The 20,333-nt window shown below is 51.3% G+C and overlaps 3 protein-coding genes across 5 annotated transcripts; 2 read left to right on the top strand and 1 right to left on the bottom strand.

Annotated features, from left to right (window-relative positions):
* The first annotated feature begins 811 nt into the window (after positions 1-811).
* Positions 812-5,671, top strand: LIN37 (lin-37 DREAM MuvB core complex component). 2 transcript variants are annotated; one of them, XM_006184415.3, is made up of 9 exons: positions 816-1,077; positions 3,560-3,635; positions 3,819-3,869; positions 4,188-4,217; positions 4,299-4,384; positions 4,470-4,636; positions 5,161-5,301; positions 5,389-5,462; positions 5,547-5,671. In XM_006184415.3, the coding sequence occupies exons 1-9, from the start codon at positions 1,044-1,046 to the stop codon at positions 5,626-5,628; spliced, it is 741 nt and encodes a 246-aa protein (XP_006184477.1). In that variant the 5' UTR covers positions 816-1,043; the 3' UTR covers positions 5,629-5,671. The 2 variants fall into 2 exon arrangements, with proteins under 2 accessions (XP_032344002.1, XP_006184477.1); XM_032488111.1 differs by lacking the exon at positions 3,819-3,869 and having other exon boundaries at positions 812-1,077.
* Positions 5,672-5,715: 44 nt separating this feature from the next.
* Positions 5,716-8,337, bottom strand: HSPB6 (heat shock protein family B (small) member 6). 2 transcript variants are annotated; one of them, XM_032488158.1, is made up of 3 exons: positions 8,076-8,337; positions 6,950-7,072; positions 5,716-6,854 (listed from the first exon to the last, which is right to left on the bottom strand). In XM_032488158.1, the coding sequence occupies exons 1-3, from the start codon at positions 8,271-8,273 to the stop codon at positions 6,669-6,671; spliced, it is 507 nt and encodes a 168-aa protein (XP_032344049.1). In that variant the 5' UTR covers positions 8,274-8,337; the 3' UTR covers positions 5,716-6,668. The 2 variants fall into 2 exon arrangements, with proteins under 2 accessions (XP_032344049.1, XP_032344050.1); XM_032488159.1 differs by having other exon boundaries at positions 5,716-6,839; positions 8,076-8,331.
* An 865-nt stretch (positions 8,338-9,202) lies between these two features.
* Positions 9,203-20,096, top strand: PROSER3 (proline and serine rich 3). Its single transcript, XM_032488068.1, has 11 exons — positions 9,203-9,484; positions 10,319-10,427; positions 10,735-10,937; positions 11,756-11,883; positions 11,989-12,098; positions 12,756-12,838; positions 12,941-13,080; positions 18,311-18,486; positions 18,602-19,589; positions 19,687-19,768; positions 19,917-20,096. Exons 1-11 carry the CDS (start codon positions 9,474-9,476, stop codon positions 19,972-19,974), a joined length of 2,088 nt encoding a protein of 695 aa, XP_032343959.1. The 5' UTR covers positions 9,203-9,473; the 3' UTR covers positions 19,975-20,096.
* The last annotated feature ends 237 nt before the right edge of the window (positions 20,097-20,333 follow it).

Here is a 20,333-nt window from a genome sequence, read left to right as displayed (position 1 = left end):
ATTACTTTCCCACTTGGCCTCACTATTACCATCAAAAATGTAGATCATAATGCTACCCCTTGGAATTTATCTGGGCCAAGGCACATGTGGTAAATGGAAGTTCCCTATCTTCTAAAGGAGATTGTCTGCAGCAATAAGACATGTATTCAAGAGCTTTATTAGAGAAGGCTTTCCTCACCATCCTATTTAAAATTTCAATCCCCACCTTGATACTCCCTATGTTCCTTTCAGCTCTATGTTCTTTCTCCTATTACATTTAGTTTAAAATGTTCAACTTGTTTATCTTCCATCTTCTAAAATAAAGCTCATTAGGGCAAGGGTTTTTGTTTGTTTTGTCCACCTGGGTGTTCAGGTACCTAGGAGAGTACTTGGAACACTAATATTTGCCAAGTGAATGAGTCGCATATGAAAAGAGATTAACAGGTAGCTGGCACTTAGCGAGTGCTCAGTAAGAGGCAACCCAGCCTAACTCCAGGCTTGTTTTCCTCTTGGGGATCAACAGGCACTCCCAAGGTTAAGTAACTCCTGTCATTAGCTAAATTGGTGTTACTCAAAGCTTCTAACACTAAGTTCCAGGAAGCCTCACGACGCTCCGATCCCTCGTCTCCCACCGTGCCTCGCGCGGCGCAGGCGCCGTTACTCCGGCTGAGTCTCGGGAGCTAGAACTACACCTCCCAGAAAGCGCTCTGGGATGTCGTTAGTTTGTTTCCGGAAACGGGGCCCCAGAAAGGTGGGACTTAGAACTGGGAGCCGACAGCGACAGTTGTCAATTGGTCAGGATGCGAGATCGACGGTTCCCCTGACTAATGGAAACAAGCGGCTGCCGAAGGGGCCCGCCCACAGAAGGGGAACTGGAGGAGGTGGCGGCATCCGCAGCGGTCGCGGCATCGGCGGCGGTCGCCGCCCTACACAGCTCAGGGTGGAGGACTGGCCACACAAGAAGCTTACATTTGACCTCTCCCCGTCTGCCTCCGGCCTGGACTTGTGACTCTAGGCTCTTTTGGGCTCCTCTGACCCAGCTAGCCAGACCCCAGCCCCAAACCATGTTCCCGGTGAAGGTGAAAGTGGAGAAATCAGGTGAGGACCCCGAGGTCGGGGGCCTGTAGGGGAGCACCGGACTGATCAGGGTATGGGAGTCCTGATAGACAGGATTATCGCGATAAGGCGGGCTACGCGACTGCTCCCTGCAGCCCATCTGACGATCACTATCAGGCATCAAGCGATTCCTGCCACCTGTATACCCTGCCGGTCTATGCTCAGGATAGTTTTGAGATTGAATGGTGGTGGTTCAGGCAGTGTGGTGCGGTAAGACATGGGGATCCCTAGCCTTGTGAGTCTGAGAAGGACTCTTTTCTTGGCTCTGCCTCCTTGTCGCCATTTCTAGCAGAAGTTATGGGTCAGACACTGTGCTGAGCACCTGAAGTACCGGGAAGCTTTTAATCCTGGCAGTCACTGTATCCCAATAATGGGTTGGAGTCAAGCTGATGGGAACACAGGACTGGCATGTTAAGGGCGGTGGGAGAGGCACGGAATCCAGACCAAATAAAAAAAGTAAAATGATGTAGTGTGTTAAATGGTGTAAGTGGTAATAAAATGAAACTGGAGAAGGTAAGGAGATCAGGAGTGAGGCAAGATAAGGGAGAGAGCCATGAGGAACTTAAGGGAACAGGGGACCTGACAAAGGAAATAGCTTTGAGGCTGTGAGGTGGAAGCCTTGTATGGCATGTTCAAGGACCAGTAGGTAGGCCAGTGAGGCTGGAGCCGAGCCAGTGAGGTTGAAAGTGTGAGGAGATGGGGGCAAAAGCGCAGGGGTGGGGGGTGTCAGATCTTGTGAGCCCAGGTTATGACTCTGGCTTTTGCTCCGAGGGAAATGGGGAACAAAGGGAGGGTTCTGAACCAAGTAGGGAGTTTTACGGGATGCCCCCCAAATGCCAACAAAATTGTGAGTGGAAAAGTGAAGGGGGCCTGACCACAAAATGGTAGTGAGGAAAGGGCAGGCAGGGTCATGGAGGCCTGTGAACACCTGGCTGAAGAGCTCAGACTCTGTCTCTGGCAGGGGCAAGGGGGCAAGGGGGTGGGCACTGCAGAGTCATGGAGGGTTCTAAGCAGGGGATAGTCAGGGTTAGGTTTGGTTTTAGGACGATTCCCCTGGCCAACTTGTGGAGGGTGGATCAGAAGGGGAGACTGAGACGAGGAGCCCAGGGGGAGGAAGGGAAAAGACCTGGGTGGCCAGGCTAGGAAGTGGGTATGTGGGAGACACTCAGGCATGCCATGGGGTGAGTGGGGAAGGGATAGAGGTGACCATGTTGAGGCTCAGGGAGGGACTAAGGGACAGTGGGGCTACCCTTGAGATGTGGCTCCAGGAAAAGGGGTAAATTTAGAGAGACACTGAGGCCACTGTGGGCCCAGTAGGTGGAAGGAGACTGGGGGGATGTCCAGGGGAGATGTCCAGGAGTCCCTGGAATCCCAACATCTGAGGTTCAAGAGAGAGGCAGGACTAGGGAAAGAGATGTGGACATGAGCCGTACCTTGGCTCTTACCCAAGGCACTTTGCTAGAATCTCAGCTGCCCCCAACCCCTCATCCCCACCCTGTCTCTCCTCTGAGTAACATCTCCTGGTCTCTTCTGGAAGTCTCAGGGCTGGCAAAGCATGACTTCAGGTGTCCTTCCAGGCCCTGAGCACTGGTCAGAGCTCCTAGCAGTTGGAAGAGGAGTATGAACACTCCCACAAGTGAGAGGAGAATATTTATAACATCATCACTTCCATAAGTTCTGTGATGAAAAGAGGCAAACACACAGGCAAACAGGGCTAGGCAGGGCCTGTGACGTACAGGAAGAGGGGCCCAGATCTCCATTTCTTGGTTGGGGGGGATGCCCAAAATGGGTATTTTCGATGAAATCTCTCAATTATTATATGTAGTCATCTCATTCAGATTTAACTCAGATTTAAAATAACACCACTACCTCAGCCAAACAAAGCACTTCTGGGGGCTGGATTCTGCACCCAGTTTGAGCCCCTACCTTATAACTTCAGTTGTGGAGCCAGATGACCTGGGTGCAGGTCAGGGCAAGTAGCCTAACATATCTGTGCCTCAGTTTCATAATCTGTAAAATGGGGATAAAAATCATATCTTCCTGCCAGGGTTATTGCAAAAACTCAATGGGTTGATATATGTGACATGCTCGGAACAGTGCCTGACACATAAGAAGCACTCTGCATGTGTTACTGCATCCTGCTAAGACAGTCATAGACAACATAAGTTTGTTTGAACCTCAAAACAGTTGTGGTAGGTAGGTATAATTCAGAGACCCATTTTCAAGATGAGGAAACAGGCTGAGTGAGGTAAGGTTACTTACTTTAGGTCACACATGAGCAGGTAGGTCAGCCATGGAACCCAGAGCTCCTGCTCATCACTTCAGTAGTCTCTGCCCACTGGACCCTCCCAGCACGCCTGGGCCTGGCCGAAGGATGGGATATGCATGTCCTTCCCTGGCCCTGTTGGCTGCCCACCTGCCTTTGGCCTGGGAAGTGACTCCTGCTCGGTACCCTCTTCCCTAGAGCTGGAGATGGCCAAGGCCCGGAACCAACTGGATGCTGTTCTGCAGTGTTTGCTGGAGAAGAGTCACATGGACAGGTTGGGATCTGGCCCAGCAGGGGGTCATGGGGGATGGGGAGCCCTGTCAGGTTGGATCCTCTGGCCCTGGGTGGGACCCCAGACACTGGCTTAGGGAGGAAGGGGCCCAATGTGAGGCTACTGGGTGCCTTCTCACTCTTGGGCCCTTGGAACCTTGAGCCCACAGTTCTTTTCTGCTACCAGGGAACGTCTGGATGAGGAACCTGGGAGGACCCCCTCAGACACCCACAACAAGTAAGTTTTGTTGATGGGATCTGTATCCGAGGGTTTATGGTGGCTAACTTCTTTCCTCATCAGATCCCTGACCACTGTGACCCATACTTTCTCCACCATAGTCCTAACCACTCTACCTGTACAAAGGCCCTGGGGCAGCAAAAGCTTAGGTGCCTTCATGATGGCATCCTGAGCCCCAGGGGGTGGGACACAAGACCTAAGGAGTCAAGGGGTCCTTGTGAGCTTGATCACAGCACCTCCAGGGTTCCTTTTGGGGGGTTTTGAGCAGGCATTGGTTGTTCAAGGGTGAGCCTGCTGACGCCTGGTCTCTCCCCACAGGGATTGCTCCATCGCGGCCACTGGCAAACGGTAAGGTGGCAGGGGCCCCAGCCAACTGAAGAGAGATCCCAAGTTTCCGCCCCAGTCCTGATGTTCTCCCTCCCCGCACAGGCCATCTGCCCGATTCCCCCACCAGCGGAGGAAGAAGAGGAGAGAGATGGATGACGGGCTTGCCGAGGGAGGGCCACAACGATCCAGTGAGTAGGCAGTGGCCCTAGAGGGCGGGCAACTGTATAGGGCTATGTGAGGATGTTCACATCCCTCCCACTCTCACCACCCTAGACACATACGTGATCAAGCTGTTTGACCGGAGCGTGGACTTGGCTCAGTTCAGTGAGAACACACCACTGTACCCGATCTGCCGAGCCTGGATGCGCAACAGCCCCACAGTGCGCGAACGGGAATGCTCACCCAGCTCACCGCTGCCCCCACTGCCTGAGGATGAGGAGGTGGGATTGGGGGGACAGTGGGTAGACAGTCACAAGGTACCCTCCCCTCAAGCTAATGGGATAGACAGGGACAGGGCTCTGAGTCCCTCAAGCGACTCCTGGATCCAGTGAGGCACACGTTTAGGAACCCTTAGGCCAAGAGAATGGTTGGAGCGCCCTAAAGCAGACAGACATGGCTATCTGGTCTGGAAGGGAGAGGGGACATGGTTCCCCTGGCAGATAGAGGTGACCTCCAAAATCAGGGTCCCCAAGAGCTGGGGGAGTGGGGAAGGTACAGGTGTAGTCACCTGGCATAGGGGAGCAGGTGGGGACCCCTTGGGCTGGGAAGGGTAGGTGGAGGTCTCTATGCTGAGCAGGGGTAACCGGGGGTCCCTGGGTTGCGACAGGAGAAAACAGAGATCCTTGGAGCAGACAGACATGACTCCTCACCATAGGTCCCTGGTGTAGGTCCCATAGGTCTCTTTTGTCACAGGTACCCCTGGCCCTCCTCTCTGATTCTCTGGTTGGGGCCCTTGTATCCCCAGGGTTCAGAGGTCACCAATAACAAGAGTCGTGATGTGTACAAGCTGCCTCCACCCACAGCCCCTGGGCCACCTGGAGATGCCTATAGATCCCGAATTCCATCCCCACTGCAGCCTGAGACCCAGGGTACCCCCGATGACGAGGTGGGTTTGCAAGGCTGGGCTGGGGTGATGAGCATATGTTGTGGGGCTTGGGCATGGCCACTCAGCCTGACCTCTCTATCTCTGCAGCCCCCTGAGCCTGAGCCCTCACCCTCCACACTCATCTACCGAAACATGCAGCGCTGGAAACGCATCCGGCAGAGGTGAGCATCCACCATCCTGCTTGTTCCCCATGGCCTCTGCTCCAACTACTGAGTCTTCCCTCTGCCTTCCCACCCCCACTGCAGGTGGAAGGAGGCATCTCATCGGAACCAGCTTCGTTACTCAGAAAGCATGAAGATCCTACGGGAAATGTACGAGCGACAGTGATGTTCCCCTGTCCCCCGCCAAATAAACATTCCGCTCCTCCACACTTGCTCCAGCCCATCCTTCCTGGCCTAGACATAAAGCCATTGGCACAGCTCTAGTACATTTATTAGGAGAGTGGGCCTAGGTGAGGGGATGGGGCAGTTAGGAATGAGGAGGGAGAAAGATTGCAGGGAATCAAAGAAAGTGGCTGCTTGATTGAGAAGAAGGGGAGTGGTGTGGAAGGTGGATTGCCTGGGAGATGTGGTTGGAGACTTGGGGGTCAAGAGAAAGTGACTGGAGAGGTTCTGGTTAGAGCTGGGGATGGGGGCCTGGGATATCCGTGCAGTCTGGGAGATGGGGTGGGTATCTGTACAGTTTGAGGATGAGGGTGCTGGTTGGTCTAGGTCTACAAGGGTGAGGGTCAGAAAAGGGGTTCAGGAGTCTGGGGATGTCTGGCTGGGGTTTTAAGTCAGAAGATAGGGTTGGGGGAAGTGAAGTGTGGGGTTGGAATGAGGGGAAGGATGCCGAGTCTTCGGGACCAGGCCAGGGTGGTACAGGATAGGAGGTCTGTGCAGAGTCTGGGACATTTGAGGGAAAGGTTGGGTGCAAGGGTGGGTGGGTTATACTTAACTGGCCTAGGCCTAGGGTAGGGGGCAGGGCTGTCTACACTATGTGCTGGTGCAGGAGGGAAGACTGAAACGGGATGTGGAGATCTTTTTGTAGAGGAGTCAGAAGGAAAAAGGGAGTTTGGAGTGGGGTTATATGCCAAGTGAGATCCGTGGGGATGAGACACTGTAGGCTGAGGGATTGTGCTTGTAGGGTCTGGAAGTTAGAGGGGTGAGGGGGGTCTGAAAGCTGGAGAGGGTGTGAGAGCGAGAGTTTCAGTGGAAAGGTCTAGGTTTTCAGGGCTGAGTCTAGGTTGGAAGGGTCAAGGCGGATCCCAGATTGGGTTGGCGGGTAGTCTTGGCGCGCTCTCCGGGACATCTGGCTGGGTGGAGTCAGGTCGGCTTTAAAACTCGGGGCCTGAGGGGGCTCCCGGGATTCAGGCAAGGCCTGGACCTCTACTTGGCAGCAGCCGGCGGCGACGGAAGTGGGGCCTGGGCCGGCGCAGGTGCGGCCTGGATGGACAGGACGCCCTCAGGGGACAGCGCGGACGTCACGGCAGCAGGGTCCACGCCAGGCGGCAAGCGGTAGCGGCGGTGGAACTCGCGCGAGACGTATCCGTGCTCATCCTGGAGGGAAAGAGGCTTGAGCGGCTCTGTCAGTTCCCAGTAGATGCCCCGCCCCTCCGGCCTGCGGGTCCCGCCTACGTGTCCTGGTCCCGCCCCTCCAGCGGGCTCACCGGGCGCTCCTCGTGGCGCGCATGCACCTCCACGTGGTCACCAACCACCTTGACGGCGATTTCCTCTGGCGAGAAGTGCTTCACATCGAGCAGCACCGAGAAATGCCCTGGGTCGGTCGGCACCTGCGCACGGCCCGATTGTCATCGGAAGGGACGAGTCTCTAGGGACCCAGCAAGACCCTTCCCCCGTCGGTTCCCCGTCCATTCTGGTGCTGCAGCTGATCCTGGCCTCCGTAACTGGATGTCCCCTTTCCTACTCGCAGCCACCGAGAATCTCTTCACCCAGAATAAATGGGATCATCCATCCCCTTGTAATCACTGGGATTCCCCTCTCACCCAGAGTGATGAGGCCCCCTTCCCCTGCAAGGTCAGGGACCTCCACCCTCACAGGGTAAGGCCTGCCCTCTCCAGCAGTGTCAACAGCCCCGTAGTCAGCCCGTCCTTCTGGACACTGACTCCTCAGCTCCCTTCCCCTCAGACCCCCTGGGGCCCTTACTGCTCCACCCCTGCCAGAAATCACCAAGATGCCTCCTCCCCCAGTCTCCGGAGTCCCCTTTCTACCCTCCCACTCGAGTCACGGGATTGCTTGAGCCCTCAGCATTTACTAGTACAACTCCCCCACTTCCGACTGGCCAGACCCTCCTTTCTCAAGTCGCAGGACCCTCCCTCCTCTCTACCTCTCCAAAAGACAGTCTCCAAACTCTCCCTCAAGAATAACAAAACATTCCGAACCCTCGGGAGTCACCGGGAGCCCTCCGCCTTTCAGAATGACTGGGCTCCCCTTTCCCCCAAATTCCCTGGGTCATCAGCCTCCCGCGGAGTTACCAAGACTCCCCTCAGAGTAACCGCCCCCACCTTATTAGTGACCCAGCCCTTCCACTCCTCTCGGAGCTGAGACCCTCCTCAGATCCACGGGGACCTCCCACCGCTTTCAGTAATCAGGTCTTCGAGAATCCATACGCAGGGAACTCCGGAAGCCCCTCTGAGTGGCCGGATTCTCCACCCCGTTCAAAGTCAAGGGACATTCCTTTACCCACCCCCGCCCACCCCCCCGCCCCTCTCAGGAAGACCAGGGACCCCAGCCTCGGAAGTGGTCGGGTTACCGCTCCTCCCCCAGGCCTGGCACCTGGGCGGTAGGCAGCGCCACGCTGGGTGCGCGCAGGTAGTAGGGGGCCAGCGCGGCCGGGCAGAGCGCAGCCAGCTCCGCCTCCAGCAGCCCCTCTCCAAAGCGCTGGTCGAACAGGCGCCCGGGAGCCGAAACCCCGGGCAACGGGGCCGAGACGCGGCGCAACCAAGAAGGCTGCACAGGCACCGGGATCTCCATCCTGCTCCGCCGCCGCCGCCGCCGCCCTAGGCTCCGCAGTGCCCCCGCTAGCGCCGCCGCTGCTTTATAGTAACGCCCTGCGTCCGCCCCTCGGCGGGCCGCCCGGGGACATTGGGACCGCGGCCAGAGCCGGCCATTAATAGAGCCTTATTTAGAAAGCCCAACAATGACTTGGCCATTTATTAAGCGCCTGCTGGATGCCAGAGAGGTATCATCCTCCAAATTTCCGCAGAGGAAACTAAGGCAGAGGAGGCGGAGCCTTGCCAGAGTGGGGAGCACAGCGTGGCGTTTGGGACCCACGGCCTGAGAAGCCCACCGAAGAATTCCCAGTCCCTTTAATCTACCCCCGCCCCGAAGGCGCTCTGAGGATGACGCAGATGGCGGTCTTAGGAACAGATCCCTGGGTACAGGGAATGCGGTAGCCGGGCCAGGCTGTCAGGAGGACACAGAACAGACCCTATTCCCATCTCAGCAGGGCCCTGGGCCCAGCCCCCCAGCAAGCCGGGCCTAATTCTGTGCCTCTGACTCAGCCTCGGGTGTGTAGGGCAGCGGGGTCTGCCAGGTGAGCAGCAGCCAGTGGGCGAAGGCACGAAGAGTCCAGGCTGGCCCCCCGGGGGCCGCGAGCAGGGGACCGAAATAGCTCATTTTGATCCTGCCACCTCGGCCAGGAGCCCAGGCCTGGCACTTGGAGCAACCAGCTGCTCATGGAGCAAGACGGAAGGGGTTAGATGATCGGGTGGGATTTGTAGGCTAGCTGGACTGATGGAGAGACGGCGATAGAGAGGGGCTAGATTATCTGATTGCCCCTGCAACGGGAAAAACCGTCATTAGACTGGAGTCTGGTTGAGATTTATGCGGCAAGAAGGGGAGTGGTTAGAATACACGACTACAGAAAAGTGAGAGTACATTGGAACCCCGCCTACCTGTGAGATCCTTTCCATTGGTCCACTGGCTTGCCAATTACTGCAGCGCCCTACGATTCTCCAGTCAAACATGCTTTCTCATTCACGTTACAGCCAATTGTGAGAAATTACTTTTATTTTCCTCTCTATCATTGGTCACCTTGGAGGCCGCTCTCTTCCCGCGCGGGCACTCTCAGAGAGGGGAGGGACTGATAGGGCATTGCTAAGCGACAGAGATGCGCTCCGGTTGAGTCCGGTGACCCAGCGGAGTAAGCGGAATCGCCGAGGTAGCTGCGGGATGGACCGCAGGTGAGGCCGATCACTCTTCCGGGGATTACAGGAGACCTGGAGAGGACCAAGGGTGAGAGCAACACAGCCTTGGGTCAGGCTTGCTAGGGTCCGGAGTCTGTCGTTCTCAGCCGCACTGGAACTACAACTCCCAAGGTGCTCCACAGCCTTAAACTGCTTCTGCCTTGAATTTCACCATCCTGTGGGTCCCATAGCGTTTTACTTTCCTCTAAGTGGCCCCAAAGGCTTTTTTACCTCTAAGAGTGTCCAGGGGCATCTTGAGAATTAAATTTCTTAATTTTGAAATTGTCCCCAGACTCCCATGGGTGTTATTTTTTACCTTTCTTTCTTAGGCGGATCCCAGGGACTATAGGGATTGTAGTCCATCTACCGTTTTCGTCTTAAAGTCCCAAGGGCTTATGGGAAACGTACAGCGATCGGGTTTAGCCTTGGCTCTTAACCTGAGCTTCAGAAGCACTTGGGGCTCTGAGAAAAAGATGTATGTGGATACCTAGACCCCTTCCAGATATCCTGGTTCTTTGAATCTGGAGTGTGGACCGCTCACCTGTATTTTTAAAAGACTCCTTCTAGCCTGGATCCAGGGTTAAGAATCACTTGCTAACAGTTCCTGGAGTTTTCACTTTTGAGGCCGCTCCGAGGGCTGGTGGGAATCGTGCCTCCAGTATCATTATTTTGAATGTGCAGTGGTGCTTCGTGGGAGTTAGTTCATCTCTTCCAGGGATCCATGGGAATTGCATGGTTCAGCCCTCCTCTTCCCAGCCACGCCCAACTACACTGCCCCTAACAGGGCTGCAGTGACCATGCTCTGCCTCCCAAACCCCTCTTTCTTTGCAGCTTGCCAATTTTCTCCACCCAAGACAGACCCTTTGGGGATGCTCCCCCGGGTCGTCGGAGCCACTACTGGACATCCCGAAGCCAGAACTGGCACCCCAAGGTGTCCAAGGTGAGGACACCCCAAAGGGAGTGCTGTGTGCGAGCCCAGTAGCAAGGGAGTGATGACTAGAGGCAAGGAAGATGTGATGAGAGATGGGGGTGAGAGATTAAAAGACTGTCTCCTCTCCTCCCCACCGTGCTGCCCTTATTCTGTCTTCTACCACTTGGATCCCCTATTACAGCCCTGATCACTCTGAGTTGTTGCCATTGTGAGAGGTGTTTCCTCCCCTATGGAATGACACTTCATATGTAACTTTGTTCCCTTACAGGGATAACTCAGGCCTCACTTTTTCTTCTCCCTACCTCCCCTATCTTAGACCCTGAGTTCATCCAGGTCCCAGAAATCCAGGCTCCCAGAAGCTCCCAAGGCTCTGGCCACTGGTCCTAACTCCCCTGAGCTGTTTGAGGAATCCTGGCCATCCAGCTCAAGGACCTCTTCCCCACCCAGCACCACTGAGGGAGAGATGGGAGCCTCCCCACCACCCATCCTGACTGACAGTGGGGACTCCGTAGTGGCCAAGTAAGTCCCAGCAACCCTAGGGGGAAAGAAGGGTTTGGATCAGGGAATGGGGGCAGACATCTCATGATAATAACCAGAGCCAGAGTTGGGATCACATTTCATACATGATATTAAGATCTCTGGAGCTAGGTTCAAACCCCAGCCTTGTCACTAACTTTCTATATGATCTTGGCCTCAGTTTCTTCATCTGTAAATTAGGAATATTAATATCACATATCCTCTAAGGCCGTTTTAAGTGTTCAATGAGTTATTGTTTGCACAGCATCTATAACAATGCTCATCACATAGTGAGCACTTGGATTTGTAGGATCCAAGTTCAGCTGCTGTAACAAAGAGTCCCAAATTACTTCTGGCTTAAACAAGAGAGTATTTCTCCCTCACCTAATGGTCCAGGCAGAAACAACCAGGACTGATATGGCAGCCCCTAACTGAGGCATCAGAGGCACAATTTCCTTCTATCTTGTTGCTCTCCCTTCCCTAGGCTGTTGCCCTTTCCTTCATGGACCATAATGGCTCCAAGCCACATTTACTTTCCAGGATCACATCTCCTCATATCTGATGGTCAAGGACATAGTTATGTGGCCATAAAGCTACAAAGGCACCTGGTAAATGTATTTATAGAAAAATAGCTATGTGCCCAGGATTTTATCATCTTATATAATATTGCTTTACCATATAAGAAACGAGAACAAGATATTGAGGGACAACTCCCAAGTGCTGCCATTGTGCTAGATAAACATTGGCTATTGTGATTATTTTGTTATTATTGTTTGGCTCCCCCTCATCCCACCCACCTCCCAGTTCTCTGATGCTCACAGGTACATAAACCGGTTCCGCCAGGCTCAGCCCACAAGCCGAGAGGAACGCCAGCCTGCAGGCCCAACCCCAGCTGACTTTTGGTGGCTACAGCCTGAATCTCCAGACCCTAGCAGTCAACTTGCAGCAGGTACCTTCTTCAGTCTCATCTTCTCCTGACCTATAACCTTTCCTGAGCGATACTCCCAGCTACTCCTCCTGGCCTCCCTCCCCTAAATCAATTGGGGCTTCTCAGCAGGAGCCAGTGAACCAGAAGGAAGACCCAACACAGCAGTTCCAACTCTTGCCAAGGTGGCCAGCACATCACAGGCTAAGGCTATGGCCCCCCTTCAGGATATAAAGCAGGTGACACCCCCATTTACTCCCTCCCTTGCACACCTTAACTGACAGCACCAGCCCTGGAATAGAACTAGAGTCAATCCCCAATTCAAGGGAGCTTAAACAAAAAAGGGGGGATTTGTTGGCTAATGCAATCAAGAAATCCAAAAGAGATGCTTTCAGGCATAGCTCGATCTAGGTGTTTGAACGATATTGGGAGGAACTCAACTCTCTTGGTGCTCTGTTCCTCTTTGTTTGGCTCAATCTGAGGTAGGCTTTCCCCTCAAAATAGCTAAGATGGCCCCAGTAGCTCTACATTTCTAACGTACTTAGTTACTCCAGTGGAAACGAAGGCTTTTCCAATAGCTCCATCCAAAGCCCCAGGGCTTACTTTCATTCGCTCATCTTTGAGCCGATCACTGTGAACCAGAGGACAGAAAGTTGTGACTAGCCAGGTCTTGTCAGGAAGGTAGAGTCAGCCCTTCTACCATAACAATGACTGCACTGAGGGGTGAGGTTCCACAGAGGAAAACTGGATCTCTTTTCCTGAGGAGGAGCAGATTCTAAGTCAGCATGTGAGGGTATGAGGTGCAGTGCAGACCTGCCTCCAGTCCCTCTGTCCAGAGCCCCTTTCCCTGCAGCCTTTGGAAGAGGGGCTGGCCTCTGACCCCTCTCACCTCACAGAGCCTGAACACGTGGAACTCATCCCTGCTGGACTTGGAGACACTGAGCCTGCAAAGCAGAGCTGCCAAGCTACTCGAGCGCAGGTGCATCACCCGCCCCATCTTCCCCTCCCCACACCTACCTCCCCGGGCCTGGCCCAGGGTCTCTGAGACCCCTGTTGCCTCAGTTCTGCCTTCTCCCTACAGCAAGGCCTCCATCTCCTCCTTCTCCCTCAGTCCTGGCAATGCCAGCAGCTCCTCATTCCCCATCAGCTCTGATGGCCTCTCTCCCTTCTCCATGACTTTCAACCCTGACTCCATCAAGGGCTCTGACCCAAAGGCACAAGGTAAGTTCTGGGAGGCAAGGATGAGGGCAATCTGGGTGCGAATCCCAGCTCTGCAGCTTACCAGCTGTGTGATCTTGGGCCCCTCTGAGCCTCATGTCCCCAACTTTAAAACAGGAATAATGATTGTATTTCTCTGCTGTGGGTGTTGTGAGGAGTAAATGAGTTGGTGAGTACTTGGAGCACTTAGCACGGCTCTGTTAACAGTAGCTATCACCAGTATGCTGGTTCTCCCTCTGACCCCTGTCTGTAGTTCTGACCACAGAGCTCCAAAATCAGGATTTTTGCAAATTTGGCACCATACCTGATTTGCCAGCAAAATCTGACTTAAATAGTATGAAGAGTATTTATGATCTAAATATCTATCTCGGGGGGTCGGTATAGCTCAGTGCTAGAGCGCATACTTAGCATACATAAGGTCCTGGGTTCAATCCCCAGTACCTCCATTAAAAAATAGCAATAAAAATAAAAGAAATATCTATCTTATTTAGGGTGAATATTTATACTTTTTAAAAATGAAGCATAGCTGATTTATAATACTAATAAAAGCTTCAAGCATACAACATAGTGATTCAAAATTTTTATAGGTTATACTCCTTTTAAAGTTATTATAAAATATTAGCTATACTCCCTATGCTACACAATGTATCTTTTGTAGCTTATTTATTTTATTCATAGTGATTTGTACCTCTTAATCCTCTACCCCTATCTTGCCCCTTCCCTCTTCCCTCTCCCCACAGGTAACCACTAGTTTGTTCTCTGTATTTGTGAGTCTGCTTCTGTTTTGTTACATCATTCATTTGTTTTATTCTTCAGATTCCACATATAAGTGATAACACAGTATTTGTCTTTCTCTGTCTTATTTCGCTAAGCATAATACCCTCCAGTTCCATCCATGATGTTGCAAATGGTAGAATTTTATTCTTTTTTATGGATGAGTTGTATTCTATTGTATAAATACACCACATCTTTATCCATTCATCTGTTGATGAACACTTAGATTGCTTCCATATCTTGGCTATTGTAAATAAAATGCTGCAGTGAACATTGGGGTGCATGTAGCTTATCAAGTTAATGTTTTTGTTTTCTTCAGATATATACCCAGGAGTGGAATTGCTGGATCATATGGTAGTTCTATTTTTAGTTTTTTGAGGACTCTCCATACTGTTTTCTATAGTGGCTGTACCAATTTATAGTCCCACTAACAGTGTACAAGGGTTCCCTTTTCTCCACATCTTCACCAATATTTATTATTTGTGGTCTTTTGGATAATAGTTATTCTGACAGGTGTGAAGTGATATCTCATTGTAGTTTTGATTTGCATTTCTCTGATGATTAGCAATGCTGAGCATCTTTTCATAGGCCTGTTGGCCATCTGTATGTCTTCTTTGGGAAAATATCTATTCAGGTCTTCTGCCCATTTTTAAATTTTTTTTAATATTGAGTTATATGAGCTGTTTATATATTTTGGATATTAACCCCTTATCAGTCATATCATTTGCAAATATTTTCTTCCATTCAGTAGGTTGTCTTTTTGTTTTGTTGATGGTTTCTTTCGCTATACAAAGGTTTTAAGTTTAATTAGGTCCCACTTGTTTATTTTTCCTTTTGTTTCCTTTGCCTTAGAACATAGATCCACAAAAGTATTGCTACAGTTTGTGTCAAAGAGTGTTCTGCCTATGTTTTCTTCTAGGATTTTTGTTTTCAGGTCTTACATTTAGATCTTTAATCCATTTTGAGTTCATTCTTGTATACAGTATTAGAAAATGTTCTAATGTCATTCTTTTACATGTAGCTGTCTAGTTTTTCTAGCACCACTTACTGAAGAGAGTTTTCTCCATTATATATTCTTGCCTTCTTTGTTGTAGATTAATTGACCATAAGAGTGTGGGTGTATTTCTGGGCTTTCTATTCTAGTCCATTTATGTATGTGTCTGTTTTGATTATTGTAGCTTTGTAATATAGTCTGAAGTTAGGGAATACATAGTCATACTTTTTACTATGGATATATAATATTGAGCCATATAAAATTTGTCTTTGTTTAGATAGAAAGGGAATTAAGTGTAGAAAGGGGAAATAAGGTAAACAGAAAAATACCTGTATATAAATATAAAAAGACACGGAAGAATTAAATTGTTAGTCGTTGTTCTGGGGAGAGCAGTGTTATTAGGGAAGGGGTGAAAGTCATTTTTACTTTTTAATCCATAGATGCTGCACTGAACAGTCATAAATTTATACAGTAACTTTTAATTGAAAACTATGAAAAGTAAAAAAAAAAATTAATTAAAAAATGTTTGTGTCTTTGTAAGTGAAAAATGGTTGAATATTGGTAATTTCATATTGTTCAACCAAATATCAACGTTTTTGAGTCTGGTGTACTGACCTAGACTCCTATCAACACTGTACATACCATGCGACTTTGCTAAAACATGCAAATTGTTGAACTCTCAAATTTCTGTCCCCAGGATTTCAGAGATTGGATTAAGGACCTGGGTTACTATTACTGTCATCATTGTCATTACTATTGCTCTGTGCCCCAGGTCCTAGGATGCAGTGGTGAACATGACAGATGTTCTCCACATCTCTTGGGACTCCCGTGAGGGGGGGACAGGCAAGCACAGAAAACAGAGCAGTGTTTGTGCATGTTGTGTGATCCTGTCCACACACTTGCTTGTCTGATTCTTTGCTCCTTCTAAGCTTCTCTTTTTATTCGTGTCTCCTTCCTGAGCCTCAGTTTTCTCATCTGTAAAATGGGGATAAAACTACTACCTCCCTCATGGTTGTTTTGCAAATTAAATGCATTCATTCCTTCATGTAACAAACATTGACTACCTATTGTGTATGAGCCTGTGAGCAGGATTGGGGATTCCTTAGTGAACCAACATATGTGGGTCCACTTTCATGGTCCTCATGGCATAGCTAGTGTGGGGCCAAGAAAAGCTACATAACCCCACAAACAAATGTGGAATGTAAGCAGAAATAAGGGGCATGCCAGAGAGGATTGTGATGCTGGGAAGTCAGAAAAGGCCTTCCCAGAAGAGGTGCTATTGAAGTGGAGACCTGAATGATGAAGGTGGGGACAGTAGCCTCCCCCAGCATGTACAAAGGACCTGAGGTGAGAGGAAACATGATGCAGACGATGGACTAGAAAAGGAAAGAGCCAGGGGTAAGAGTAGTGGACGATAAGTTGGAAGAGATGGGGGGGGGATCAGATTACATGGGGCCATGTAGGCATGTGAGGCGTTTGGTGATTATGTTTTGGGGAGCCACAGTAGGGTTCTAAGCAAGGAGGAGATATGCTCGTTGTTCGGTGTTGACAAACCCCCTCTGGCTGCTGTCAACACCTAGTGAAAATGGTAGTTTGGCCTGGGCCAGAGCCTGAGGGGCAGAGTAGAGGGAATGGGCCAGGTTGGGAAGTAGAATCACAGGACACAGAGGGGAGGGGAGGAGGAATCCTGGATGATGCCCCCTTCTCTGTGCAGCATCAGGAGGCAGGACTTCTGAGAGGTAATGGTAGATCATGACTGATGAAATGATGCTCTGGGTAATTGGGTATGATGGCTATTTGGGCAGCCAGTGGCCTTGCCCTTAGTCACTGCTGTATCCCTAGCAAGGGCTGGGCACTGGGACGGAGCACAAGAAACAGTTCATTTTGCATTTATGCCACTAATAATGATACTAGGCCCTGTTCTTGACACTGGGGATATGGTAATAGCCAGACAGAAAAAAATTGCTGCCCTTATGGAAAACATTATGGAGATCCCTTCAAAAAACTAAAAGTAGAGTTACCATGTGATCCAGCAGTCTTACTGATGGGCATGTATCCAGAAAAAATGAAAACTCTAATTTGAAAAGATACATTCACCCCAATGTTCATAGCAGCACTATTTATAAGCCAAGACATGGAAACAACCTAAATGTCCATCAATGGATGATTGGATAAAGAAGTTGTGGTACATATATGTATATACACATAAACACAGTGGAATACTACTCAGCTATAAAAAAGAATGAAATAATGCCATTTGCAGCAACATGAATGGACCCAAAGATTATCATACTGAGTGAAGTAAGTCAGACAGAGAAAGACAAATATATATCACTTATATGTGGACTCTAAAAAAATGACACAAGTGAACTTATTTACAAAACAGAAACAGACTCACAGACAAAGAAAACAAACCAAAGGGGAAAGGGGGTGGGGGAGGGATAAATTAGGAGTTTGGGATTTACAGATATGAACTACTATATATAAAATAGATAAACAACAATGTCCTACTGTATAGCACAGGGAACTATATTCAATATCTTTCTTGTAATAGCCTATAATGAAAAAGAATATATGTATGTATGTATGTATAGCTGAATCACTTTGCTGCACACCAGAAACTAACACAACACTGGAAATCAACTATAGTTCAATTAAAAAAAATTGCTGCCCTCATGTAGCTGGCATTGTGGAGGGAGAGATGAACAGTAAATAAGCAAAGAAGTATGATATTTAGTAGTTAGAAGATGATAAGTGCTAAGGAGAGAAATGGAACAGAAAGGAGGAGAGAGAGTGGGAGGGCTGGGATTGTTGCAGTTTTGAGTACAGAAGCCAGGGAAGGCCTCACTAAGAAGGTGACACTTGGGCAAATATCTGCAAGACTTGGAGTAAACCCTGTGGGTACTCGAGGGAAGAGCATTTCAGGCAGAGGGGACCACAAATGCAAAGGCTTTTGCTTTTGAGGAAAGAGAGAGGTGCAGCCTGGGGAGGATTCTCACCCCGGAGGGCTCTGAATTGACTCAGGTGTTCACATGCTCCCACTGGCTGCAGGCAGGAAGAGTTTGGGAGGACAGGCGAGAAGGGAAACCAGGAACCAGGGAGGAGGTTGCTGTGGGGTTGGCAGGTGAGGGCAGTAATATAGGGGAAACTGGGCAGATTCTGGAGGCTCTGTCTTGTTCGCTGCTGTAACTACAATGTCCAGAACAGTGCCTGGCACATAGTAAGAGCTCAATAAACATTTATTGATGAATGAAGAATTGAATGATGACAGGCTGAGAAGCCCATGAGTGCTCTCTTTTCTGATTCTGCCCCACTTCTTAGTCTACAGAGGAGTTGGGACATTATCTGGAGAGCCTGTCTGAATGACTCACTTTCCAGTGCAAAGGGTATGTGCTCAGGCTGTCTTTGCAGTAATCATCACCCCAGGCCCTGCCTTACCCCCTCTTCCCTCTCCTTACTCCACAGCAACCCCAGCACCTGCCCCCATCCCTTCTCCAACCCCGGCCTCTTCCCAGGCACCCTTGCGGCCAGAGGATGACATTCTGTACCAGTGGCGGCAGCGGCGGAAACTTGAACAGGCTCGAGGAAGCCAGGGTGATGGAACCTGGGTGCTACCCCGAACCCCTGCCCTCACCACTACGGTGAGATTGGGGAGGGAGGAGCCTGAAGGGGCTGGAGGGGGGATCCTAAGAGAAATTGGAGGAAGGGGGAGGCTGAGGGGGACTGAGGACCCCCTATCCTTTCTCTCCCTCTCAGGTTCCTACCCCCATCTGTCTACAGACCCCTCCTGCTCCTGCGGAGACCCTTGGTTCCCTGAGAACCCAGCCTAACTACATCCCACTTGGGAGCAGTGTGGCTCTGCCTCCTCCCCCAGAAGCCTTCCATGTGGAAAGACCTCCTATTCCTCCGGGGTTCTCTCCACATATCTTTTGGGGCCCCAGTCATCATGGGTTCTTCTGGGGCCCGCAGCCCAGTCCCTGGGTATCTCTTGGGGTCCTTCCTCCCACGCCCCCCGTCTCCACCTCGGCGCCCCCGACTTCCATTCCTGCTCCCCCAGCCTCCACCCTTGCGACCCTTGCCTCCACTCCTGCGCCCCCTGCCACCCCCCAGAGCTCGCCTACCCCTGCACCAAGCATCCCTGCCGAGCTCGAGAGACAGGATTCCAAGCCCTGGAGAAGCAGAGTCCCGCGCCGCCGGGAGTCTGCTGGGCGAGTCACGGCAGCGGACGGGAGGCCGGCAGCGGACGAGGGGCCGGGCCCGCAGCTCAGAGGCGCCGTGGGCCAGGTAGTAACGGCTCGGCTGTTTCCCGATAGCCTGGAGGACACGCCTCCTCGCCCTGGCGGTCCTCCTCCACGGGAGGCTGAATCTTGGAAAGTCAAGGCCGCACACCTTCAAACCAGGATTACATCCCCTCGCTCAGAGGTCACGGCCCCTCTGTCTGAATCACGGTTCTCACAGGCAGAGACCCCGCCGAGTCAGTCTAAGGCGAATGCCAAGACCATGCTCCCCCTATCGGGGTCTGTGCCTAGAAAGAACAAAGACACTCCCTCTGCTGAAGCCGAGCATCTGCAGCCCAAGGTCCCGCCCCCTCCAGCTGAGGAGGCGGCCACAGGTGTCAAGACCCCGCCTCCTCCACTTAAGACTGGGTCGCTTGAGGTCGTGGCCACGCCCTTATCTAGTGATGGCCACGCCCCCTCAGAGGACCTGCTCTCCCAGGCTGCCAGACTCCTGCAGGCCGCGGAAGGTGAGCAGATGTGCGCCGCAGGTGCGCGTGGCTGCCCAGATCTGGTTGGCAGTCCGGCACCCTATGATTCCCGCCCCCACGAATCTCTTTCCTCCAGACTCCGACGGCAGCGAGTTCCAGGACGACCCTGTACTGCAGGTGCTAAGGGTTCAGAGGGCGGAGCTGCGGCGGCAGAAAAGGTGAACATCACCGGGATAAAAAACCCCGAATCCTTTGAGATCCTCATTTGGTGCACCTCTCCTGAGCCCCTTTCCCAGAACTGTCTACAGCTCCAGACCCCAATCCTGAGCATACACCTCAGCCTCTACTGCCCTGGCTTTTTTCCAGGAAAGTGGATGCCCAATTATCCCGCTTGCTGGGCCAGACTGAAGACATGGGAGCTTAGTCTCCTCTAGACAGGTCGCCTCCTGGATCCCCAAGGATGCGGCTGCAGAGGGAGAGAGACTCTTTTGAGGCCAGACGACTTTGAATTGCACAAATTCTGTTTTTCCTAATAAATTTTTTTTCAGGTTACTGGTTGTTTTTGAGAGTTATTCTGGAAAGGCCAAGGGTCATGCTAATTTAGGGAAATGGCTCCCAACCACACACACACACACACACACACACACACACACCCCGTGGCTCAGCCTTGCCCCACCTCATCCTAGTTTCTGACCATTGAAGCAAAATCTCTTGGTTTCATCCTCTTTGAGGGCAGGAGAGGGTTTTGAGCAAGACGTTGGGCAAGACTAGGACTCACCTTAT

The sequence above is a fragment of the Camelus ferus genome, chromosome 9 (genome assembly GCF_009834535.1).
Source record: "Camelus ferus isolate YT-003-E chromosome 9, BCGSAC_Cfer_1.0, whole genome shotgun sequence".
Classification (NCBI taxonomy): Eukaryota; Metazoa; Chordata; class Mammalia; order Artiodactyla; family Camelidae; genus Camelus; species Camelus ferus.
The sequence above is the reverse complement of the archived record's forward strand: the minus strand, read 5'-3'. Positions and strand labels throughout refer to the sequence as shown.

Excerpts from the sequence above, each read along its gene's own strand:
- PROSER3 (XM_032488068.1), top strand. Across the intron at positions 11,884-11,988 it reads TAGCAGTCAACTTGCAGCAG|CAGGAGCCAGTGAACCAGAA; the intron begins GTACCTTCTTCA and ends GGGGCTTCTCAG. Across the intron at positions 12,839-12,940 it reads GCCAAGCTACTCGAGCGCAG|CAAGGCCTCCATCTCCTCCT; the intron begins GTGCATCACCCG and ends TTCTCCCTACAG.
- LIN37 (XM_006184415.3), top strand. The coding sequence starts at position 1,044 with ATGTTCCCGGTGAAGGTGAAAGTGGAGAAATCAG. Across the intron at positions 1,078-3,559 it reads GGTGAAAGTGGAGAAATCAG|AGCTGGAGATGGCCAAGGCC; the intron begins GTGAGGACCCCG and ends CCTCTTCCCTAG. Across the intron at positions 5,302-5,388 it reads AGGGTACCCCCGATGACGAG|CCCCCTGAGCCTGAGCCCTC; the intron begins GTGGGTTTGCAA and ends CTATCTCTGCAG.
- HSPB6 (XM_032488158.1), bottom strand. The coding sequence starts at position 8,273 with ATGGAGATCCCGGTGCCTGTGCAGCCTTCTTGGTTGCGCCGCGTCTCG. Across the intron at positions 7,073-8,075 it reads TGGCGCTGCCTACCGCCCAG|GTGCCGACCGACCCAGGGCA; the intron begins GTGCCAGGCCTG and ends GGCCGTGCGCAG. Across the intron at positions 6,855-6,949 it reads CGCGCCACGAGGAGCGCCCG|CCTCTTTCCCTCCAGGATGA; the intron begins GTGAGCCCGCTG and ends GAGCCGCTCAAG.